Consider the following 21,626-nt stretch of genomic DNA (forward strand, 5'->3'; position numbering starts at 1 on the left):
GCATGGTATGTTAAGGGAATACAAGAGGTGAAGCTGGAAAGGTAAGCAAGGGCCAGATCACAGAGGGCCTAACATACCATTTTAAGCAGCTCGGACCTTCTTTTCTGGGCATTGTTGGGCTTTGTAGCAAAAGCCAGATTTGCATTGTAGTAAGACAATGCTGATGGCTATTTGGAAAATGGATGAGGGAGTTAGGAAGACCTTATTGCACTATTTCAGTAGATGAGAAGATCTGAAGTAGGGCAGTGGAACTAGCTGGAGTGAATACGATGAAGTTTAGAAAGATTTGAGAGATAAAATCAGCACATTTTTCTGGATGTTAGAAGTGAGAAAGAAGGACAAGTCAGTGCTGATTCCAGATCTCTAGCTGGTACCAGCCACCAGTTGAAATGGAGAATATTGGGTTGTGTGAGGGTACAGACCATGGCTTTCAATCACCATTGTATCCCTTGTACCTAGAACAGTGTTCCACACATTGTAAGTACTTAAATAAACAGAGAAATTTCCCCCTATTTAATTATTGATTACCATGTTTCAGGAAAATAGCCTTTAAAATATGCTACATTAATATATATTGGTGGTACTGATGCACTATTTTCAGGCTTTCCAGAATAGATGATGAGTTGTACCACTGGAATCATTCACTGATAAAATTGAATCTCTTTTGCAGTTGAATAGTTCTGAAACACATTTTGGCTTAGTCACATGTTAGTTAAAAATTATAATCATTTTTATCCTATTTTGTAATTTAATTTTGAGCTTCTAATCAGAATATTAGCTTTTAGGTTGTTTTTTTTTTAAGCTTTTAAATTTAATTTTAAGCTTCTACATTAGAATATAAGCTTTGTTTTTCTTTCTTTATTAGGTTTTCAGGAAGTCAAGTCCCTAAACTGGATTTTTAAAGATTAAATGTCATCTTACTTTAGTTTCAGGAAACTTGTATTTGGAGTTTTGCCTTCAATAAACGAACATTCTAAGCTATCATGTTTCTCTCTGCTTTGGCTACTGGATGGCTAAGCTCGATTTGTTCCCAGTTGTTGTAAATTGGTCAGTTAGGTTTGAGAACATTTGTGTGTAGCCTCTGCGTTTAGCTGAGTAGATGGTGTAATATGGTAACCCTCTCTGTATTCTTCTTGCTTCCTTTAGATTGTTTCTTCTGTGTTGTAATTAAATGGCTTGTTGATCACTAGGCTACTACACATAACTATATATTCAGGCTTATGAATAACGTATATAAAATATTTTCTTTTTCAGACGTAACGCGGAGTCACTGTAATTTTTTCTAATATCAGTATCAGACTGCTTACTTTTCATATAACAGTCCAATTATATGAAATTATGGCTGGTTATAAGCCTGTAACTATTCAGACATATCCTATACTTGGTGAAAAAATCACCCAAGATACACTGTATTGGAACAACTATAAGGTAAGTATTTTTCCAATCTCTCCAGCATCTGTAATAATTTAGATACCTTAGGAGAGAACTAACAACTAAAATAATCTATGCCCTGCCCGGTTGGCTCAGCAGTAGAGCGTCGGCCCAGCATGTGGAAGTCCTGGGTTCGATTCCCAGCCAGGGCACACAGGAGAAGCACCCATCTGCTTCTCCACCCTTCCCCCTCTCCTTCCTCTCTGTCTCTCTTTTCCCCTCACACAGCCAAGGCTCCATTGGAGCAAAGTTGGCTCCGGCACTGAGGATGGCTCCATGGCCTGCACCTCAGGTGCTAGAATGGCTCCGGTTGCAACAGAGCAACGCCCCAGATGGGCACAGCATTGCCCCCTGGTGGGCATGCAGAGTGGATCCCAGTCGGGTGCATGTGGGAATCTGTCTGACTGCCTCTCTGCTTCTAACTTCCGAAAAATACAACCCCCCGCCCCCCCCCCCCCTCCAAATCTTAACAGCAGCTTATAGTTTGGGCAGAAAATTTGATACCAGACATTTTCTTGGAATTTTATATAAAAGTCCATGCTGCTTAATCAGGTTAATCATACAAGTGCCTAGCACTGAATAGATGATTAATCAATGACAAATGAATTAAATTTTAGAATTTGAATCTCATGTGCCAGGGTATTTTTATTTTTGCCTTTCTTAACCTAGGGAGGAAGTGATGCAAAATAAATTCTTCTAGACGATAAAGGCTTACCAGTGATTTAAAGAAAAAAGATGAACAATTAAAAGTAGAAAATGGAAAAAAGGTTGGGAATGGGAGTTTAATGGAAATAGAAATTTAGGGCCCTGGCCGGTTGGCTCAGTGGTCGAGTGTCAGTCTGGCATGTTGAATTGAAGTCCTGGGTTTGATTCCCAGTCAGGGAACACAGGAGAAGCAATCATCTGCTTCTTCTCTCCACCCCACCCCCAACTCCTCCCACAGCAATGGCTCAGTTGATTTGAGTGCATTGCCCTGGGCACTGAGGATGGCTCTGTGGAGCCTCTGCTTCAGGTGCTAAAAATAGCTGTTATGAACATTGGCCCCAGATGGGCAGAGCATTGGCCCCAGATGGGGTTGTCGGGTAGATCCTGGTCAGGGCACATGTGGGAGTCTGTCTCACTATCTCCCTGTCTCTCACTTAAAAAAAAAATAAGAAAAGAAATTGAGTATATATGCTGCCAAGGAGAACTTAGGGGAAAAAATTTTAGTGACTGATAAATATAAATATATTAAAAGAGCCTCATTCACTCATAATGAAAGAAATGCAAATTAAAACAATAATGTGGAGGCCCTGGCCATGTAGCTCATTTGGTTAGAGTGTCCTCCTGAAACACCAGGGTTGCGGGTTCAATCCCTGGTCAGGGCACATATGGGAAGTGACCAATAAGTGCACAACTAAGTAGAAGAACAAATGAACACTTCTCTCTCTGTGTCTTTCTCTCTCATCTCTCCTTCCTCTGTTTCTAAAATCAATTAAAATTAATTTAAATATTACTTTTTTTTATCTATTGGCACGAACGAAAAATTTTGATCATTACTACTTGGGAGAGAGGAAAATGGTGCCAACTTTCAGGAGAGTAATTTGGCATTATTTTGCATGATAAAAATACCTTTCAGCCTTGTAAATTCCAAGCTAGAAACTTAATGAATATTACTCCCCCGAATTTGCTAAGATATATATAAAGATATTCACTGAAGTATATTTGAAATATTAGAAATTTTGGAAAAGCCTGTGTCCTTCAGAAGTGATTGGTAAATTATGATGTGTCCTATAATGGATGATAAATCTATTGCTCATATTAAAAGTTAGCTGAGACGTAGTATTAAGTAAAAAGTGAGGTGCAGAACAACCTTCATGGTATGATCTTTGTGTCAGTTAAATACATGGTTCAGAGTATGCTGGTATAGACATAACTTTTTTTCCCTAGTAATATTTATGGAAAACTTCACAGCTGAAGAGAAAGAGTGGGGTATGGCTTTCTAACCATATGCTTATTTACATTAATGGCAACAGGGATAGGATAGGGTGATGGGATTTGGACCTTTTGCTTTCTTTATATTTCTGAATTAAGTACAACCTAGTAAATGTTACTAAGAACAAAAAACAGTGGTCACTGGTCATTAAGAAATTATATAGTGCTTAAGCAGGTATTACCAGTTGTAACTCTGTTAATACTCTGTATTATTTTTTATTAAGACCCCTGTTCAGATCAAGGAGTTTGGTGCAGTATCAAAAGTAGACTTTTCTCCGCAGCCTCCATATAATTACGCTGTTACAGCTTCTTCAAGGGTAAATATAACATTAATATTTTTTCTGTAGTTTGTATTTACTGTTGATTATTTACTATTGATTGTGAGCCATTTGGTGAAATACTGTTTTTTATCTTGTAGATTCACATTTATGGTCGATACTCCCAAGAACCTATAAAAACCTTTTCCCGATTTAAAGACACAGCGTACTGTGCTACTTTTCGACAGGATGGTAGATTGCTTGTAGCTGGCAGTGAAGATGGTGGAGTTCATCTTTTTGATATAACTGGGAGGGCTCCCCTCAGGCAGTTTGAAGGCCATACTAAGTAAGAGACAATTTTTATTATTATTATTTTTTTAAGACTATTCATTTTAGAGAGGGGAAAGAGAGAGCAAAAGAGAAGGGGGAGGAGCAGGAAGCATCAGCTCCCATATGTGCCTTGACCAGGCAAGCCCAGGGTTTTGAACTGGCGACCTCAACAATCCAATTATATACTGCGCCACCACAGGTCAGGCAGTAAGAGACAGTTTTAAAAAATTGTTTTAGAGGCCTGACCTGTGGTGGCGCAGTGGATAAAGCATCGACCTGGAAATGCTGAGGTCGCCAGTTCGAAACCCTGGGCTTGCCTGGTCAAGGCACATATGGGAGTTGATGCTTCCAGCTCCTCCCCCCTTCTCTCTCTCTGTCTCTCCTCTCTCTCTCTCTCTCTCTCTCCCTCTCTCTCTCCCTCTCTCTCCCCCTCTCCTCTCTAAAATGAATAAATAAAAAAAAATTGTTTTAGATTGGGCTGTAATTAACATACAACATTATATTAGTTTCACGTATAGTGAGTTGATATTTGTGTATATTGCAAAATGATCATAATAGCTCTAATTAACTTTTTTTTACCATACAGTTATAGGCAGTTGGATTTTATGTTTCTTTTTGTTTTGTTTAAGCTCTGTTTGTTTTCTAGGCTTTGAATGAAAACACAGAGAAGATTATGTACCTTTATGTACTTTATTTCCTGGTTGTGCTAAGGAAGAGTCTGTGTCCTGGTTCAGTCATAAGGTCCAATTTGATAGGGCTCATGAATTCCCTAGAATTGTAGTGACATTCTAGGAAATGGATGTTTATCTAGGAAGACACCCTGTAGTGTTCATTAACTTCTCAGTGAGTTCCGTGACCCGATTGAGATTATAAACTGCTGCTCTAAAGGCAACCTCACAACTATTTATAATCCTGGACTGTATTAGAACTTCGTATTTTGAAGTCAAGTTGAAAGGTGGATTTTCTTCTTGGATTTAGTATTTTGCCCCTTGATAAATTGAATTGTTGCCCTGGCCGGTTGGCTCAGCGGTAGAGCGTCGGTCTGGCGTGTGGGGGACCCGGGATCGATTCCCCGCCAGGGCACATAGGAGAAGCTGCCCATTTGCTTCTCCACCCCACCCCCCTCCTTCCTCTCTGTCTCTCTCTTCCCCTCCCGCAGCCAAGGCTCCATTGGAGCAAAGATGGCCCGGGCGCTGGGAATGGCTCCTTGGCCTCTGCCCCAGGCGCTAGAGTGGCTCTGGTCGCGACAGAGCGACGCCCCCTGGTGGGCAGAGCATCGTCCCTGGTGGGCGTGCCGGGTGGATCCCGGTCAGGCGCATGCGGGAGTCTGTCTGACTGTCTCTCCCCATTTCCAGCTTCAGAAAAATACAAAAAAAAAAAAAAAAAATTGAATTGTCAGGGCAATTTTATATTATAACTTTGTTTCACAATTCCCAATGTCATTGCAGTAATTTTGCTATCAATTTAAAATCTTGAGAGTGGTTTTTTTTTTTATTGCAGGGTGGTCTTAATCAGTGAAACAGTTAAAATATAACAGAAATTCACTTAATATGATCCTCCTTAGTAGCAAATCTGAGAATTTTTTAGAGAACTACCTATTTTTAAAATTTTAAATTAGAGTACCTTTGGCCCTGGCTAGGTGGCTCCATGGATAGAGAATTGTGCAGGTGTGCCGTGGCTGGGGTTTGATCCTTGGTTAGGGCATGTGTGTGAAGCACCAATGAGTGTACAACTAAATGGAACAACTAAAGAGAACGAGTTGATGCTTCTCTCTCTCTCTCTCCCCCTCCTCTTCCCTCTTTTTCTTTCTCAAATGGGAAAGAAAGTACCTTTGTGCCATTAGAATATTTACTTTCATTGAGCAGCTAAGTAGAATTGTTGACATATTAGAAAACATGATTTTAAGCTATTGTTTAATATTCTTACTGACTTCATAGTGCTTGGGTATTTAAAATTTTAAAGTAGCCTGACCGGGTGGTGGTGCAGTGGATGTAGCGTTGGACTGGGATGCAGAGGGCCCGGGTTTGGGACCCCAATGTCTCCAGCTTGAGCGTGGGCTCATCTGGTTTGGGCAAGGGTCACCAGCTTGAGTCCAGGGTCGCTGGCTCGAGCAGAGGGTCACTTGGTCTGCTGTAGCCCCCTAGTCAAGGCACATGTGAGAGAGCAATCAATGAACAACTAAAGTGTTACAATGAAAAACTGATGATGGATGCTTCTCATCTCTTTCCGTTCCTGTCTGTCTGTCCCTATCTGACTCTCTGTATCTGTAAAAAAAATAAAAATAAAATTTTAAAGTAGCTTGAGGACAGACACCTGTTTTAAAGATTTTCTCTTTCTTTCATGATTTCACCCTGCAATTACTCTCTGAAACTGAACTTTTTTTGGTCATTAGGGGGAAAGGAGTGTTTTATGTTAGAAGGTGCCAGAAATATAATTTTTTCTTTTTAATATATTAATCCTTGATCTTTCAGAGCTGTTCATTCAGTAGATTTTACAGCTGACAAATATCATGTGGTCTCTGGGGCTGATGATTATACAGTTAAATTATGGGATATTCCAAACTCTACAGAAATTCTGACGTTCAAAGAACATTCTGATTATGTGAGGTGTGGATGTGCTAGCAAACTGAACCCAGATCTCTTTGTAACAGGTTGGTAAATTCTTTTTTTCTTTCCTTCTTGAAGTTTATAACTTCATTGTGCTAGACTTTAATATGCTTTGGGACTCTTTTGGGATAGAGGAGTTTAAAATTTTTTTTATCAAGAAATATGGTTCTGTTTATTTGATTGTTTTTTTTTTTCTTTTGAACATTGTTTTTACTGTCTTCCAAATGTATTTGGAAACATGAGGCTGCCCTGAAAACATATGACAGTCAGAACTGTAATGGGTTTAGTGCTCTTATTCCAGAGCCTCCAGCCGCCAAGAAACAAGGACAGTGCAGTCCAATCTTTGGGGGCCCCCTTGCGGAGATTCCCAGGTGACTCAGTAGTGACAGAAATCTGAAGATAAGAACAGTTTAAGAATCTGTATCTTGTAATACTGTGCTTCAGAAACAGTCAGTGGTACCAAAGAGTTTGGAGGTGCTATATCCTTATGAATCCATGTGTGTCTTTTAAACATTTTATTTCAGCTTTTCTCCTTTTAAATGTGTGTTTGACTACACATACATGCACACTCACACACATATATATATATTTTGTTGTTGTTTTGAGCAGTGAAACTCACATAATACAAAACTTGACGTTTCAGGTTCATATGATCACACTGTGAAGATGTTTGATACACGAACAAACACAAGTGTTATCTCTGTTGAGCACGGGCAGCCAGTGGAGAGTGTTCTGCTTTTTCCCTCTGGAGGTCTTCTGGTGTCAGCAGGTATTTCTTTTAAAAATTGTTTTCACCAGTATTCTTGGTCTTGAATCAGAGGATTTATCAGTTACTTTTTTTAATTTACAAACTTCAGTATGCACTTGAATTGCCTGTATAGTTTTTGCTCAGTTGATAAGTGTTACAGGCAGAGCACTTACCATTTACTGAGTGCTTAATGTGAGCTAGACACTGTGCTGTTACACGTGCATATTATCTCTGATGCCCTAGATGAGCCTGCAAGGTGGTGGTTTTCTCTCTGTTGGCAGCTAAGGAAATAAATAAAAGTTTTAGCTCATTTGCCCAAGGCAAAGTGGTCAGTGGCAGATCTGAAACCCCAGAACTTGAGAGCCTGCTTAATGTTCTTCCCCCAGAAACCCAGGTTATTCACCTGTTATTCTTACTTAAGACATCTGCGGCAGCTTTTGAAAACAGTTTTTTTCAGACTAGAATTAGGTTTGTCTTTTTTCTTGTGACTCTTGATTGAAATGGTCTTACCCAACAAAGAGCTGATACTGCTGGAGGAGGAGATATTACAATATAAGGTCAAGAGAGGCTTTGATACATTTTTCATCTATTTGGAGCTGAGTGTTTTTGTTATATTGATCATAGTGCATTTTCAAAATTATAATGGAAGAAGTAAATTGGCTGTTTTCATTTGTCAAGTCAAAATTATTGTGCTGACCTTAGAAGAATACAGAATAGTATGTATACATTAGAGCATACACATGGTTGTGTGTAGTATTTTTTTTTGGAATTCTGATATTATCCTGTTTTATACTCTTTTCCCCAGTACCTATTTGATTTCAAAATAAGTTGATAACATCGTCAGACATATCTATTTGTCTTGCTGTTATTTTGAGAAAGGAAAAATTCATGATGAACAGGGACAATAGGTACTGGTATGCTAACCTTCACTGTATCACTATTTATGTGACCTTGAGCAATGCCTTAATATCTGTAAGTCTTGAAAATGAGAGGTTGGGCTAGAATCAGTTCTTTGGCCCCTTGAGTGTGGCTCTTCCACAAAATACCACGTGCGGGCGCTACCTCGATAAGGAATGTACCTACCTATATAGTTTAAGTTTAAAAAATCTGGCTCTCAAAAGAAATTTCAATCATTGTACTGTTGATATTTGGCTCTGCTGACTAATGAGTTTGCTGACTACTGGGCTAGATCAGTGGTTTCAAACTGTAACCTCTCCTGAGCTGTCACATGTAAGAATACAAGGACTGTAAATTGTCCCTGTTGCCTAGTCAGGATAGGTAAGACATTTGCTCCCCCTTCCACAAACCCTTTTTTGAATTTACCTATTAGAGTTTTGCTTCATACTTCAATGAAAGAAAATATGCTGTATTTAAAAAATTCTTTTTAAACTGGATTAAATGCCTTTTAGGATCCTTCCAATTCTTAGAGTAAAAAATGGTATAGGGAAGTTTCTCAATTTTATTGGGATTCACAAAATTTTGGGGAAATAAAATTTACATTATTTCTGTGGTTTTATATTTCTTTCGAAAGCTGCTTTTATTATGATTTTCTTAAAATCTCTTTTGGTTTTACTTTTTATTTTACCAGGTAGTTCTGTGTACTTTTCAAATGTGAACTTATTTGTCATGACAGTTCTGTGAGGTAGGAACTGTTATTATTATTGACACCCCCGGGAAATGGTGGACTCAGCTTTGAAACCAGGCAGTCTGACTCTGGAATCCCTCACTTAACCTCTGCTGTGGAGTGTCCAGTGAAGAATGCTTTCCAGAGCTTTAAAATTTTTAATCTGTAGGTGGAGTATCAAACTAACGATTATTTCTTTTTCTAGGTGGTCGTTATGTTAAAGTCTGGGACATACTGAAAGGAGGACAGCTGCTAGTGTCTTTGAAAAATCATCATAAAACTGTGACATGTTTATGTCTGAGCAGCTCTGGAGAGAGGTTACTCTCTGGTTCACTGGATAGGTTAGCATTTAAATTTCCTTTCTTCATCATTATGAGTATCCAAGTGTTTACTGCTTGAGGAAATTAATTATTTCTGCAGTATTTGGGATAAAATAAATATTCTGCCAAATGATTTCTATGAACAAAAATCTGTTGAGCTGAAAATAGTTTTGACCTTTTATTTACATATAGCAAACTTATATTCTCCTTTGATGTAGTTTATTGCTTTAGCTGATATACTTAAGAAATTTTATTGAATCATTCAAACATTGATTTTTTAGAACAATCTATGTCCTGATTTTCTTTTAAAATCATTATTGTATATTTGTATATTTTCAAATAGTAATGAGTATATATGTATATTCTAGCTTATGTTCTTTAAATTTTAAAACGTCATGTAAAGATTTCTATATATTATTATGGTCCAATTATTTCTATGTTAGATAGATATTAGAATTCCATTAGGTAATATTCTAGAACAGTGCTGTTTAGTAGAAATATAATGTGAGCTATATCTGTCATTTAAAATGTTTTAGTAGCAACAGTAAAACGGTGATAAGAACTAGTTAAAATTAATTTAACTAGGTAAAAATGATTTAATCCAATGTATCTAAAATATTTTAATATGTAATCAATGTAAAAATTATTGAGAGATTAGAAGCAATTTGAGCATGTAATACATGTCCTATAATAACAATATTTTATAGTGATTAAAGTGAAATATACCTATGTTTAACAGAAAAATATTTTTATACTGCTTTAGTTTTAAAATGAAAAGTTAATTAAAATTTAGTAAAAGTAAAAATTTGTTTCTTCAGCCTGTCTATTAAAAAACATACATTTTTTTCCTTCTTTTCCAAGTGAGAGGAGGGGAGATAGACTCCTGCTTGTGCCTTGACTAGAATCCACCTGGCGACCCTCGTCTGGGGCCGATGCTCTACCCATCTGGGGCCATCCTTGTAACCAAGCTGTTTTTTTAGCACCTGAGGAGGAGGTTCCACGGAGCCTCCTCAGTGCCCAGGGCTGATGAGCTTGAACCAGTCGAGCCATGGCTGTGGGAGGAGAAGAGAGAAAGAGAGAGAGAGAGAGAGAGAGAGAGAGGAAGAGGAAGGAGAGGGGTGGAAAAGCAGATGGCCGCTTCTCCTGTGTGCCCTGACCAGGAATTGAACCTAGGACATCCACACACTGGGCCGGCACTCTACCACTGAGCAACTGGCCGGGGCAAAATGCATACATATTTTAAAGCTAGAAAATATTTCTAATACAAAGGAAATTATTATATAAATACATAGCAAGACAATTTGGGACTTGATTTTTAGATATGTTCTTTAAAAGCTAAATAAGTTGGCTCTATCTGTTCTCAACCCAGAATGACTTTTGTCCCCCAGGGGATTTTTGACAATATCTGGAGACATTTTGGTTGTTGTCACAACTTGGGGGCAGAGTGCTGCTGGCATAGAGTTAGTTGAGGCCAAGGATACTGCTAAACATCCTGTAGTACACAGAGTAGCCCCCACAACAAAGAATTATCCAACCCAGAAAGTGTCAGTAGTGCTGACGTTGAGAAAGACTGCCCTTTTGACTTCCAGTGTACTTTCATCTGTACTTCTTTATTCTCAAGTTTATCTTCAGGCTACAGGGGTTCATAGCTTATCCTTCTGGTGGCTAGTCAGTCTATACAAATGTTATGAGTAGTCCTAAAAACTAGTTCATTTTTAAGAGAGATTCAGTGGTGAATTAGTTTGTAATTAATATTGCTAATCATTATTTATCTTCATTGTTGTGTAAATTTTAATATTCATATATTAAATTTTCAAAAATTAGAAAACTTGCATTTTATACTCATTTCCAAGATGATTTGTGACAAAGCTTTTTTTTTTATCAGGAAGGTGAAAGTGTATAGCACAACTTCCTACAAAGTAGTTCACAGTTTTGATTATGCAGCTTCAATTTTGAGTCTTGCACTTGCAGTAAGTACATTTAGTTCCTTTTAAAGCTTTCACTAACCTTACAGCTTTCACTAACCTTGCCTGTTAAATGAAAGTAAAATAGAATGTTAGCGTTTATCTTTGTATTTGTGTGACTCTTATTTTCTTCTTGCAATAGAGAATTGAATAAGATAATTACTAGAATATATGATATATATGACTTGTCCCAATAACTTAGCATGCGTTCAGATTTGGGTCCTACTCACTGCCTAGCTTCAAATAAAACAGTGCTGTAGGTATTGTTAACACTATGGGCAGGACCTGGAAAGTTGATAGAGTTGATAAATCTTTCTCAAAACATTTAACTGAATGGTTAACTATGTAGAAAGGCAAATTGGCTCTCTGAGCGGAAAAAAAAGAAGGGAGGAAAGGGGACAGTAAAATGAAATAGCTTCTTTTCTTTGTTGATTGCTCTTTCTGGAATGTCCACTGTCAAGTTTCATGTGCCACTGAGTAGGAGGATATTTGAATATATTATATAGAAATCTAAATTGGGCCTGACCAGGCAGTGGCGCAGTGGATAGAGTGTTGGACTGGGATGCGGAGGACCCAGGTTCAAAACCCTGAGGTCACCGGCTTGAGCGCAGACTCATCTGGTTTGAGCAAGGTTCATCAGCTTGAGCCCAAGGTCGCTGGCTTGAGCAAGGGGTCACTTGGTCTGCTGTAGCCCCCCAGTCAAGGCACATATGAGAAAGCAATCAATGAACAACTAAGGCGCCACAATGAAGAATTGATGCTTCTCATCTCTCTCCCTTCATGTTTGTCTGTCCCTCTCTGTCTCTGTCACACACACACACACACACAAAAGAGCTAAATTGTGAGGGGAAAGAAAATCAAGTATTTTTATGGCAAGAATCTAGAAAATCACATCACTATATAATCCTTTTTTTTCTAGTAAGAAGATGCAGAAAAAATATTTTAAGAGTACTCTAAGATATTATTAACTGTATTATTATACAAAATGCCAGTGATAAGTTATAACAGGTATATGTTCTGTTACTATAATAGTACCCTAGAGGAGAAAATGATTTTTCTCTAACTCTTTATATACATCATTATTAGGGAGAGTATCTTTATCTGAATGGAGCTCTTGGTGAAAGTATGGATAAGCAGCAAACACATTATCAATGATATTTGGAGGAAAAAGTTAGATAAATTATGAGTTAAGAATAGACTAACTTATTTTTCTAATTGCTGGTAGCATGAAGATGAGACAATAGTTGTAGGAATGACCAATGGAATACTGAGTGTTAAACATCGGAAATCTGAAGCAAAGAAGGAGTCCCTTCCCAGGAGAAGAAGGCCAGCATATCGAACTTTTATTAAAGGAAAAAATTACATGAAACAACGGGTATTTATATATTTTCTATATCTATATCTAAATCTATTTATATCTGTCTATCTATATGTATGTATGTATTTTAAGGTGAAATTTGTTTAGAGTAGCCCTCTGATTCCCTGAACATTACTGGAAACTATAGTTTACGTGGCATTTAACATTATATTGCTTTTTTCTGTATCAGATTTATCTCCAGATTGCTAGATTGGAGACACTGCTAAGAAGTAATGGGGAATAAGGACTACTTTATTTAATACCTTGAATCATAACAATGTTATAGTACTTTGCCATATTCAAATCAATGTCTTTCACACTCTTATCTGATTAGCTCTTTCAAAAAACTCTGAAAAGAAGTAGTCAATAATGTCACCATTTGGCCTCTGAGGGGATGGAGACATAAAGAAGTTATAATTGATCCAGCATTTCATCACTGGTAACCAGAATTGTTGACTAGATCCCAATTTCTATGAATCTCATTTTCTCTTTCTACTGAATCACATTGCCTGCCACATAAAGAGAATTGAATTCAGTAATGTTTTCCTGGAATTGAGGTGCTGTGTATGTATTGTAAGTTAAAGTAATAGGAGAGGAAGAGCACATTGATGGTAAATGGTGACGGGCAAAGACTTGACTTGGGGGGTGGACACACAATACAGTGTATGGAGATGAGTTGTCGAACTGGGCGCCTGAAACCTGTCTAATTATGTTAACCAGTGTCACCTCAATAAATTCAATTTAAAAAAAAGAAAACATTGATGTGACATATTATTCCATTTTTATTTTATCTATATTATGGGCATATGACCATTATTTATGACTAGTTCAGGAATGCCCTGGTATAAAAAATACCACTTTGAAAAAGTTTATTTTAAACTTATGAGTTGATTTTTCTCTATAAATTTACTTTTCAATGCAGGATGACATTTTGATCAACAGGCCATCAAGAAAACACCTAGAATTGTATGACAGGGATCTGAAACATTTCCGGATCTCCAAAGCACTTGACAGAGTCCTTGAGGTGAGTGAGGAGTGAGTGAGTGAGAGAGAGAGAGAGTGTGTAGATATGTGTATGTATAAGCGTGTGTGTGTACATTTAAGACTTTATGTTTTTAAAGCAGTTTTAGGTTGACAGCAAAATCGAGGGAAGGTAGGGAGGTTTTCTGTACGCCCTCTCCCCCACACATGCGCTGTCTCCCCCATTAACTACATGACCTATCACAGCAGTACATTATCATCATTGACAAACCTCCAGAGAGCATATTTCTAAAAGAATAATTTTATTACTCACCTCACCATGCCTCAAAACTGTGAAGATAAAACATTTAAATTTGGCAATTGTTTAGTAATTCTTGTGCTGTCTTGTTTGCTCATGTTGACTCTGAAAATTTTTCTAGCCCACTTGTACAATCAAGACACCTGAGATTACAGTTTCCATCATAAAGGAGCTAAATCGAAGAGGAGTCCTTGCAAATGCTCTTGCAGGTCGAGATGAAAAAGAAATCAGTCGTGTTCTTAATTTTTTGATAAGGTATGTTTTATGTCTGAAATACATATTTTTACATCTAAAATCCTTTATCTCCAAATGAGAAACATTTACTTTATGTGATCTTTCTAGAGGACTGATAGGACAACTCAGTAAATCTATTTTAAGATTTAAAAAAAAAAAGTTGGCAAGTTTCAGTAAACTATTTCTGCTTTGTAGGAATCTGTCTCAGCCAAGATTTGCTTCTGTTTTGATCAGTGCTGCTGAAATAATTATTGGTAAGTAGTTGTTAAAACTCGAAAAATCCTAGCATGCTTGTAAAAGTGAGATGTCAAAATATGAAATCAACTTTGGAACTCAAATCAAAATACCTTGTTTGTATCAATTCTTCAGTGAAGATTTTTATGGAGAAAACAAGAGTACATCAACAAATTTTAAAATGGAATAAAATTACAGTGGTTTGACTTTGAATTGCTGGGACTAGGGTTATGATGATTTAAAAAACTTTTTACTTGGCCTTGGCAGTAGGTCATTTATTTGGTTACAGCATTGTCCAAATACGCCAAGGTCGTAGGTTCGACCTCCGTCAGGGCACATACAGGAATCACCCAATGAATGCATAAATAAGTAGAACAACAAATCACTGTTTCTGTCTCTTTTACTCTCTCTCATCTTCCTCCCCCTCTCTTTCCCCCTCCTCTTTAAAATCAATAAATTTAAAAAAATTAAATTTTTTCTTAAACATCTGCAGTGACCTTGACTATATATTTTTTTATTGAATTTATTGCAAAATTACACAGTTTCAGGTTCCACAACACATAATCTATGTACTGTATTGTGTATTCACCACACCAGTCGCGTCCTCATCCATCACCATTGATCCCCCATACCCCCATATCCTCCACTGACCAGGACTATTATTTAATGGGAGAGAGAAAAGTCAGAACTCCCGTGATGTACATTTTGTAATTATTTATTTTTTGAAATACATTTATTCAGGTGAATTGTTTACTTTCTGTAAATCATAATTTGTAAAATAAGTACAGATTTTTCAGTGTCTTTATATTTCATATTTTTATGCTTTTCCTAAATATTGGTATTCATTGTTTAGAAAGATATTTCTAGTTAATGTGTTTTCTCTCTCTGTTTCTAGATATATATCTGCCTGTGATTGGTCAGTCACCTGTAGTTGATAAAAAGTTTTTGTTACTTCAAGGACTTGTAGAAAAAGAGATTGATTACCAAAAAGAACTGCTAGAAACTTTGGGGATGATGGATATGCTTTTTGCCACCATGACAAGGAACGAAAGCACTTCTGTATTGCAGTATACTCCTGATGGATTTCTAGAAAGCAAGAAGATAGAGTCATAGTGCCTCCTAAAAAGACGCATAAGAACTATTAACTTGGGATCGATTTGATTCTATTAACTATTGGAAAAAGAATCTTTTGACACATTAAAAACTACAGAAGCAATTATGGAAGAGACTGGATTAACTATGATTGCAAAATAAGTACCTGTTTTATGACATAGTTTTCCATTTTAATTGTTTGGATTATTTTCTGGCATCTTTGGCTAAGATCTCAATTGTCTTGATCATAGTTCATACCCATCTTGGACAAGTTGATGTTAATTTTAATACAGCAAAATTCTGAATCAATATTTTGGGTAAGCCTTCAGAACTAGGCAGAGAGTTGAGTTTCAACTGGGAACCCTGCCAACGGAACAGGGCTTTATCTTTTAATCTTATCCTGGAAAAAAACAACAACCAAACAAATGGCAATACAGATCAATTCTTTCATCTTTGCGCTTGGGATGTCCCGGCCCCAACTGAACTTGCAGCCCTTCTCCGTGACAGCATCACTGAGTCACGTGTTCCACTTCGGCTGGTATCAGGTCCCAAGTGTGTCAAATCAGTGGCCACTGAATAGTTGACACTAGTTAGTTATGAATTCACAGAGAGGGATGGGGCAGATTGGAGAGCTAAAAATTGTGCTCTCAACCCCAGGTTTTCTTTTTATTTCTTTAATTTTGACTACCCTTATCAGAACAAGGTCTACAGATAAATGTTATTGGACCTTTTTTTTTCTTCCCCTTAATAGTCAGCCTTTCTTCCAAGTTTTTACCTTGCTTCGGGTCAGAAGAGTGATAAAATTTGCCATATCTCTTATAATAGCTAGGCTTTCAGCCTTTTAGACATATGTTTGGAACTTAGAGTTGCCGACCTCTCTGGAAACCATTTGATCTGTATTTAGATTATTTTCTTTACACAGTCTTCTTGTTTTTTAGAATCCCAAGCCTGAGTAGCTTGCTTTAAAAAATAGCTGTATTTTTTTAAAAGATCCAGTATAAATCACATTTATAATAAAGAGATTCTTATTTTTTGTTGTTGGCTTTCTGAGATGTATCAATTCCTGATGGACAGCCATTAGCTGCTTTCACACTTCCTACCTCTCTCCCACCTTCCCCTAATTCCTGTCCCACCTCAAGTGGTTAATTATCTGTAAGGACATACGCTGTGGGCTAGGAGAACCTTTAGGTAATGAAAAATTTTGTAATGGAAATCTTAAAATTTTAGTTTTGTAAATTCAGATTTTTTTAAGCAGAAAAAAGACATTTCTTTGTTTTGTTAAAGGATATATGCTCACAAAAGGGGTCTAATTTCCCTTTCATGAAGTGATTTAAACAATTATACAAGGTAATGGTGTGTAATAAGTCAAGAGTTTGCTTTCCTGAGTAATTATGAGGTTAGTTAAGGTCAGAAACGGTTCGTGTTGAGAAGGATTAATATATATAAATTAAGTTTGTATTTAGAAGTTTTTTTTAAATATTGAACTTTACAAGTAGGTATACTAATAAAAATCAGAAGTTGAAATTCTACCTAGAGACAATTTGCCATCAAGTGTATAACATGCAACAAGGGTTTCCTATACCTTACTTATTCTCACTACAGCCATCCAAGCCTGCTGGTTCTCATTTAACATAGAATTAACTATGATAGTTCATTTACTCCTGAATTCCCCAACCTTGAGCTCCTCGTCATCCCAGCACTCTAAACTGGTCTGCCTTCTGGGGTTGCCAGTACTCGTTCCCTTTAGCATAACTTCACTGAGAGCTGCAGTGGTTAGATACTGTTCTGCATTTCAGTTTTCTACTTACTATTATTTAGAGATCATTCCATATTAGTACATATGGCTCAGCTTCATTCTTTTTTATGCTGGCCTATATCACTGTATAGATGTACCATAATTGATTTAACCAGTTTCCTATAAATGGGCAATTAGGTAGTTTCTATTTTATTTTATTTTAGGTGAGAGGAGGGGAGATAGTGAGGCAGACTACCACATATGCCCCAGCCAGAATCAATCCAGCAACCCCATCTAGGGCCAGTGCTCAGTATTGAGCTATTTTTAGCGTTGAAGCTGTTATGCTCCAACAGAGCTATGCTCAGTGCCTGAGCCACACTCAAACCAATCAAGCCACTGGCTGTGGATAGGAAAGAGGGAGAAATAAGAGAGGGAGAGGGGGAGAAGCAGATGGTTGCTTCTCCTTTTGCCCTGACCAGGAATTGAACTCAGGACATCCATACACTGGGCTGATACTATCCACTGACCCACCAGTCAGGGCCAATAGTTTCTGTTTTATAGTTACAAGCAATTCTGTACTGAGCAAGCTTTTACATAAATTTTTGTGCATTTTGAGGAGTGTTTACTAGGATAAGTAAATACAAATTCTGATCCTAGAGAGCGAGTCTTTGTTTTTCATCTTAAAGTGTTTATTTGTTAATGTCTCATCCCTGCTATTCATCTTTATCTGAGGAAGTGCTGTCCGCCTTTCCACTCAAGACTCCACTCAACCAGTGTCACTTCCAAGATGTATTCTTTGAAGAACTTCTCAGGTGAGGTACTTTGTATTCCACAAGATACTTAATAATTATGGGGTAGGAGCTACTATTATTTCCACTGCACAGAGAGATGCCAAAGTGACAAAGTTTAGGTCACTTGTCCAAAGCCGTGCAGTAGGTTAGTGGCAGATCTGGGATTTGAACTCAGGTAGTCGCTCCAGAGCACATATTCTCAACCACTCCAGGAATAGCATCTTATATTCTAGAAACATGGACATGTCCTCATTCATGTTTGCGTTCTTGACTTCACAATTCCAGTTGGTGCTTAGTAAACATGTACTGAATGAACAAAATGAACAAATGCTTATTGTATCCAGCTTGGCAATTCACATGCAAACACAATTTGGCTACTGTGTATCATTTGAAATTATATTATTATGTTGCTGAGAGTTGCAACTCAGTGTTTCTGGAAGTGATTTTCAATGCTGGTTGAGCATTTTAAATGAAACTGAAACTGAGCATTAGGTAAACTTACCTTAGCTCACCATGTGTCCACAAGGTGGCAGTATTATTTTAAAAAGTCATGATAAACCTGCTTTTCCACAGCCCTGTCTGAATCAAGTTGGTCTTTCTAAGGAGTAAGGTAAGTTCTCTCAGAACACTACCAAGATATGTGGTTATTGCTATGCTGATAAAGTGGGTTCAAAAACCATCAATAATTACTATATGCTAACCAGAAATATGAAAATAAATCTAACCAAGGCCTCTTTGAGTTAAAGATTGAAATTTTCAACAATATAGAATAATGGAAAGAATATGAATGAGCTTTACGATCTGGGGAAAGTCCCAGCTGCTCTGAGCCACAGCTTCCATATCTGTCAAATGGGCTAATATCACCTCCCTTGCAGGATTGTTGTGAGAATAAATGCAGTGATATGTAGTGCTTTACTGTGCTTTTCACATATTTGTGATTATGGAAAATCTCCTTGCCCTATGCCAGTTGGGAGCTTTTTCTTAGATTCCCTGATTATTAACATCATTTGGATCATTTCAATAAGGCTCTTTGTAAGAAGTTTTATACTATTATAAAGCATGTTTCTAACTAAATTATGTAAACTATAAAATGAGGGGTATACCTGACTTGAAACAGACTTGAAAATGACAAGCATTTTGAAAGTAAATGCTGTGATTTGCAGTATACACAAATAAGACATTCACTGATTATTCATGGAAGTAAGATGTTAATTCCCATCAAATCATTAGTTTGTAGTAGAAATTATAAATAGAACTATATTGTTTGTCTTTAAGCATATTTATTAATGCAGACTTTCCTTTATTGAAGTTAACTATATTAGCTCAGACTGTGATGAATTATTTTATTGACCAAAAGGCTAAAAATATAAACTATATTAATTTAATGGGGTTGCCAATTCTCTATAGACATTACTACATATAAAACATTGGACTCAAGAAATATTTTCTCAAGGTTTTAAAATTTTTGAAATATAATTGACAGACAACATTATATTGGGGTAAAGTGCTCCCAATGAAAAGAAAAAATAATCCCTGTATCAGAAGCAGTTTCCACATAGGAAAAAAGTGAAAAGGAGTCATTAATTTTCTTTTTATTATTGTCTATTTTTGAGGCTCACCTGCCTAACCCATTCTTATCTTCCAGTGGGAAAAGATCTAGATAGTAACAAAGAATTGAGAAAGAAGAAAATAGACAATTGCTGTATAATTTGTTCACAGTAGCATATATGAATTTCCTTATTCTATAATTTCTTTTTTTTTTTTTCTTTTTTTTTTTGTATTTTTCTGAAGCTGGAAACGGGGAGAGACAGTCAGACAGACTCCCGCATGCGCCCGACAGGGATCCACCCGGCATGCCCACCAGGGGCGATGCTCTGCCCCTCTGGGGCATCGCTCTGCCGAGACCAGAGCCACTCTAGCGCCTGGGGCAGAGGCCAAGGAGCCATCCCCAGCGCCCCAGCCATCTTTGCTCCAATGGAGCCTTGGCTGCGGGAGGGGAAGAGAGAGACAGAGAGGAAGGAGGGGGGGCGTGGAGAAGCAAATGGGCGCTTTTCCTATGTACCCTGGCCAGGAATCGAACCCGGGTTCCCTGCACGCCAGGCCGATGCTCTACCGCTGAGCCAACCGGCCAGGGCCTCTATAATTTCTAAGAGAATATTATGTGAGCTTATACACATGGTTTTCTACCATAAGATTATTACTCATAAATTTAAATATAGGCTAGCAGTTTTATTAGCTTGTGAGTATAGTATAAGTCAGTACATTATTAATGATAGGAAACTCAATAGTCAACTTGTAAAGAAGATTATATAAAATTCTGCTTAATAAATATAAGGGTGATCAAAACTGGAAAACTATGAACAATAATAATAATAATAATGGCCAAATCTAATAATATGCTTACTAAAGCAATATTCTTATCAAGGTACATATATTAATTTATTAAATCTTCACAACTCTAGGGTAGATACTATTACTATCTCCATCAAAATATTTTTGCAAATACATATTTCTATACTATGAAAAGTTCATACAAATTAAACAATTAGAAACAAGGTAACTATGTGAAGTGGTGGATATATTAATTAGCTTGGTTGTAATCATCATTGCATTATATACATACATCAAATCATCATGTTGTACACTTTAAATGTATACAACTTTTATTGTCAATTTTACCTCAATAAAGCTAGAGAAAAAGAATGAGCCACCTAAAAAATAACCAAGAATATTTGACAAAACTTATAAAAATTTATTTTTAAAACTGGGTTACATGGACACTTTTCTTGAAATATAAATGAACAAAATAGGTTCCAAAGAGACAGAAAATTGAAACAGAACACTGACCAAGGAAGAAATTGAGAAGGTAACTCAAGAAGCTCTGGACTCAAATGTTTTCTTAGTGAATGCTTTCAAACTTTCAAGGAATAGAAAACTCGAATGTATTTAAACTGCCCTAGAATTTAGAGAAGAAAAATGTCAACATTATTTTCTGAAGTGAGCATAACATAAATATTGACCCAACACACCTTTGGTAGGCTGTGCTATTGTTGCAAGTATCTGCTTATAGTTCTCCACACCCGGGACATCTGGCTTGCCTATAGGACTTAAGGCGCTCCTGGTGGTAGGATGATATCTTGCCACCCTGTGGAAGTCATGTGGTGTCTCATAATTTGCCTTGCCCTATAAAATAAGGGCAGAATTGACATCCTGCTACTTATAAGCACAAGCTTTTAAATCCTGTTCATGGTTCACCAGATCTCTTCTCTCATGCCATGATGACCAGCAATGTGCAGGTAAGCTGCTTTATTCACCTCATCCCAGAGGGAAGATGACTTGGAGAAGAGACACAAAGCTACCGTGGACAGATAATACAGTAAGAATTAAACCTTTGAACCTCTGAGCTACTGAGATTTGGAGATTTCTTGTTATCACAGCATAATATAGCCTACCCTGACTGATACATTCCTATTCCCCACAAAATAAAACCATAAGCTACATTTATGAAGGCCAATGTTAAAATCTTTAAGAAAAAGATTTCAGGCATACATTGTAGGAATAATATGCCGCCATGTCAGACCTCTAAATAGGTGTGTCCCCTATTGAAGGCTTGGAGATCTCCCACTAATCTCTGTGTGTTTTCCCACTTA

At 37.2% G+C, this 21,626-nt stretch overlaps 1 protein-coding gene across 1 annotated transcript; it reads left to right on the forward strand.

The window, feature by feature from the left end:
* The first annotated feature begins 1,296 nt into the window (after positions 1 to 1,296).
* On the forward strand, positions 1,297 to 16,481 carry UTP15 (UTP15 small subunit processome component). The gene is made up of 12 exons (XM_066377114.1): positions 1,297 to 1,428; positions 3,630 to 3,722; positions 3,824 to 4,008; positions 6,464 to 6,642; positions 7,242 to 7,367; positions 9,176 to 9,311; positions 11,176 to 11,260; positions 12,480 to 12,629; positions 13,534 to 13,635; positions 14,012 to 14,145; positions 14,320 to 14,378; positions 15,254 to 16,481. The coding sequence occupies exons 1-12, from the start codon at positions 1,339 to 1,341 to the stop codon at positions 15,469 to 15,471; spliced, it is 1,557 nt and encodes a 518-aa protein (XP_066233211.1). The 5' UTR covers positions 1,297 to 1,338; the 3' UTR covers positions 15,472 to 16,481.
* The last annotated feature ends 5,145 nt before the right edge of the window (positions 16,482 to 21,626 follow it).

This window comes from Saccopteryx leptura, chromosome 1, assembly GCF_036850995.1.
Source record: "Saccopteryx leptura isolate mSacLep1 chromosome 1, mSacLep1_pri_phased_curated, whole genome shotgun sequence".
NCBI classification, from domain to species: Eukaryota; Metazoa; Chordata; class Mammalia; order Chiroptera; family Emballonuridae; genus Saccopteryx; species Saccopteryx leptura.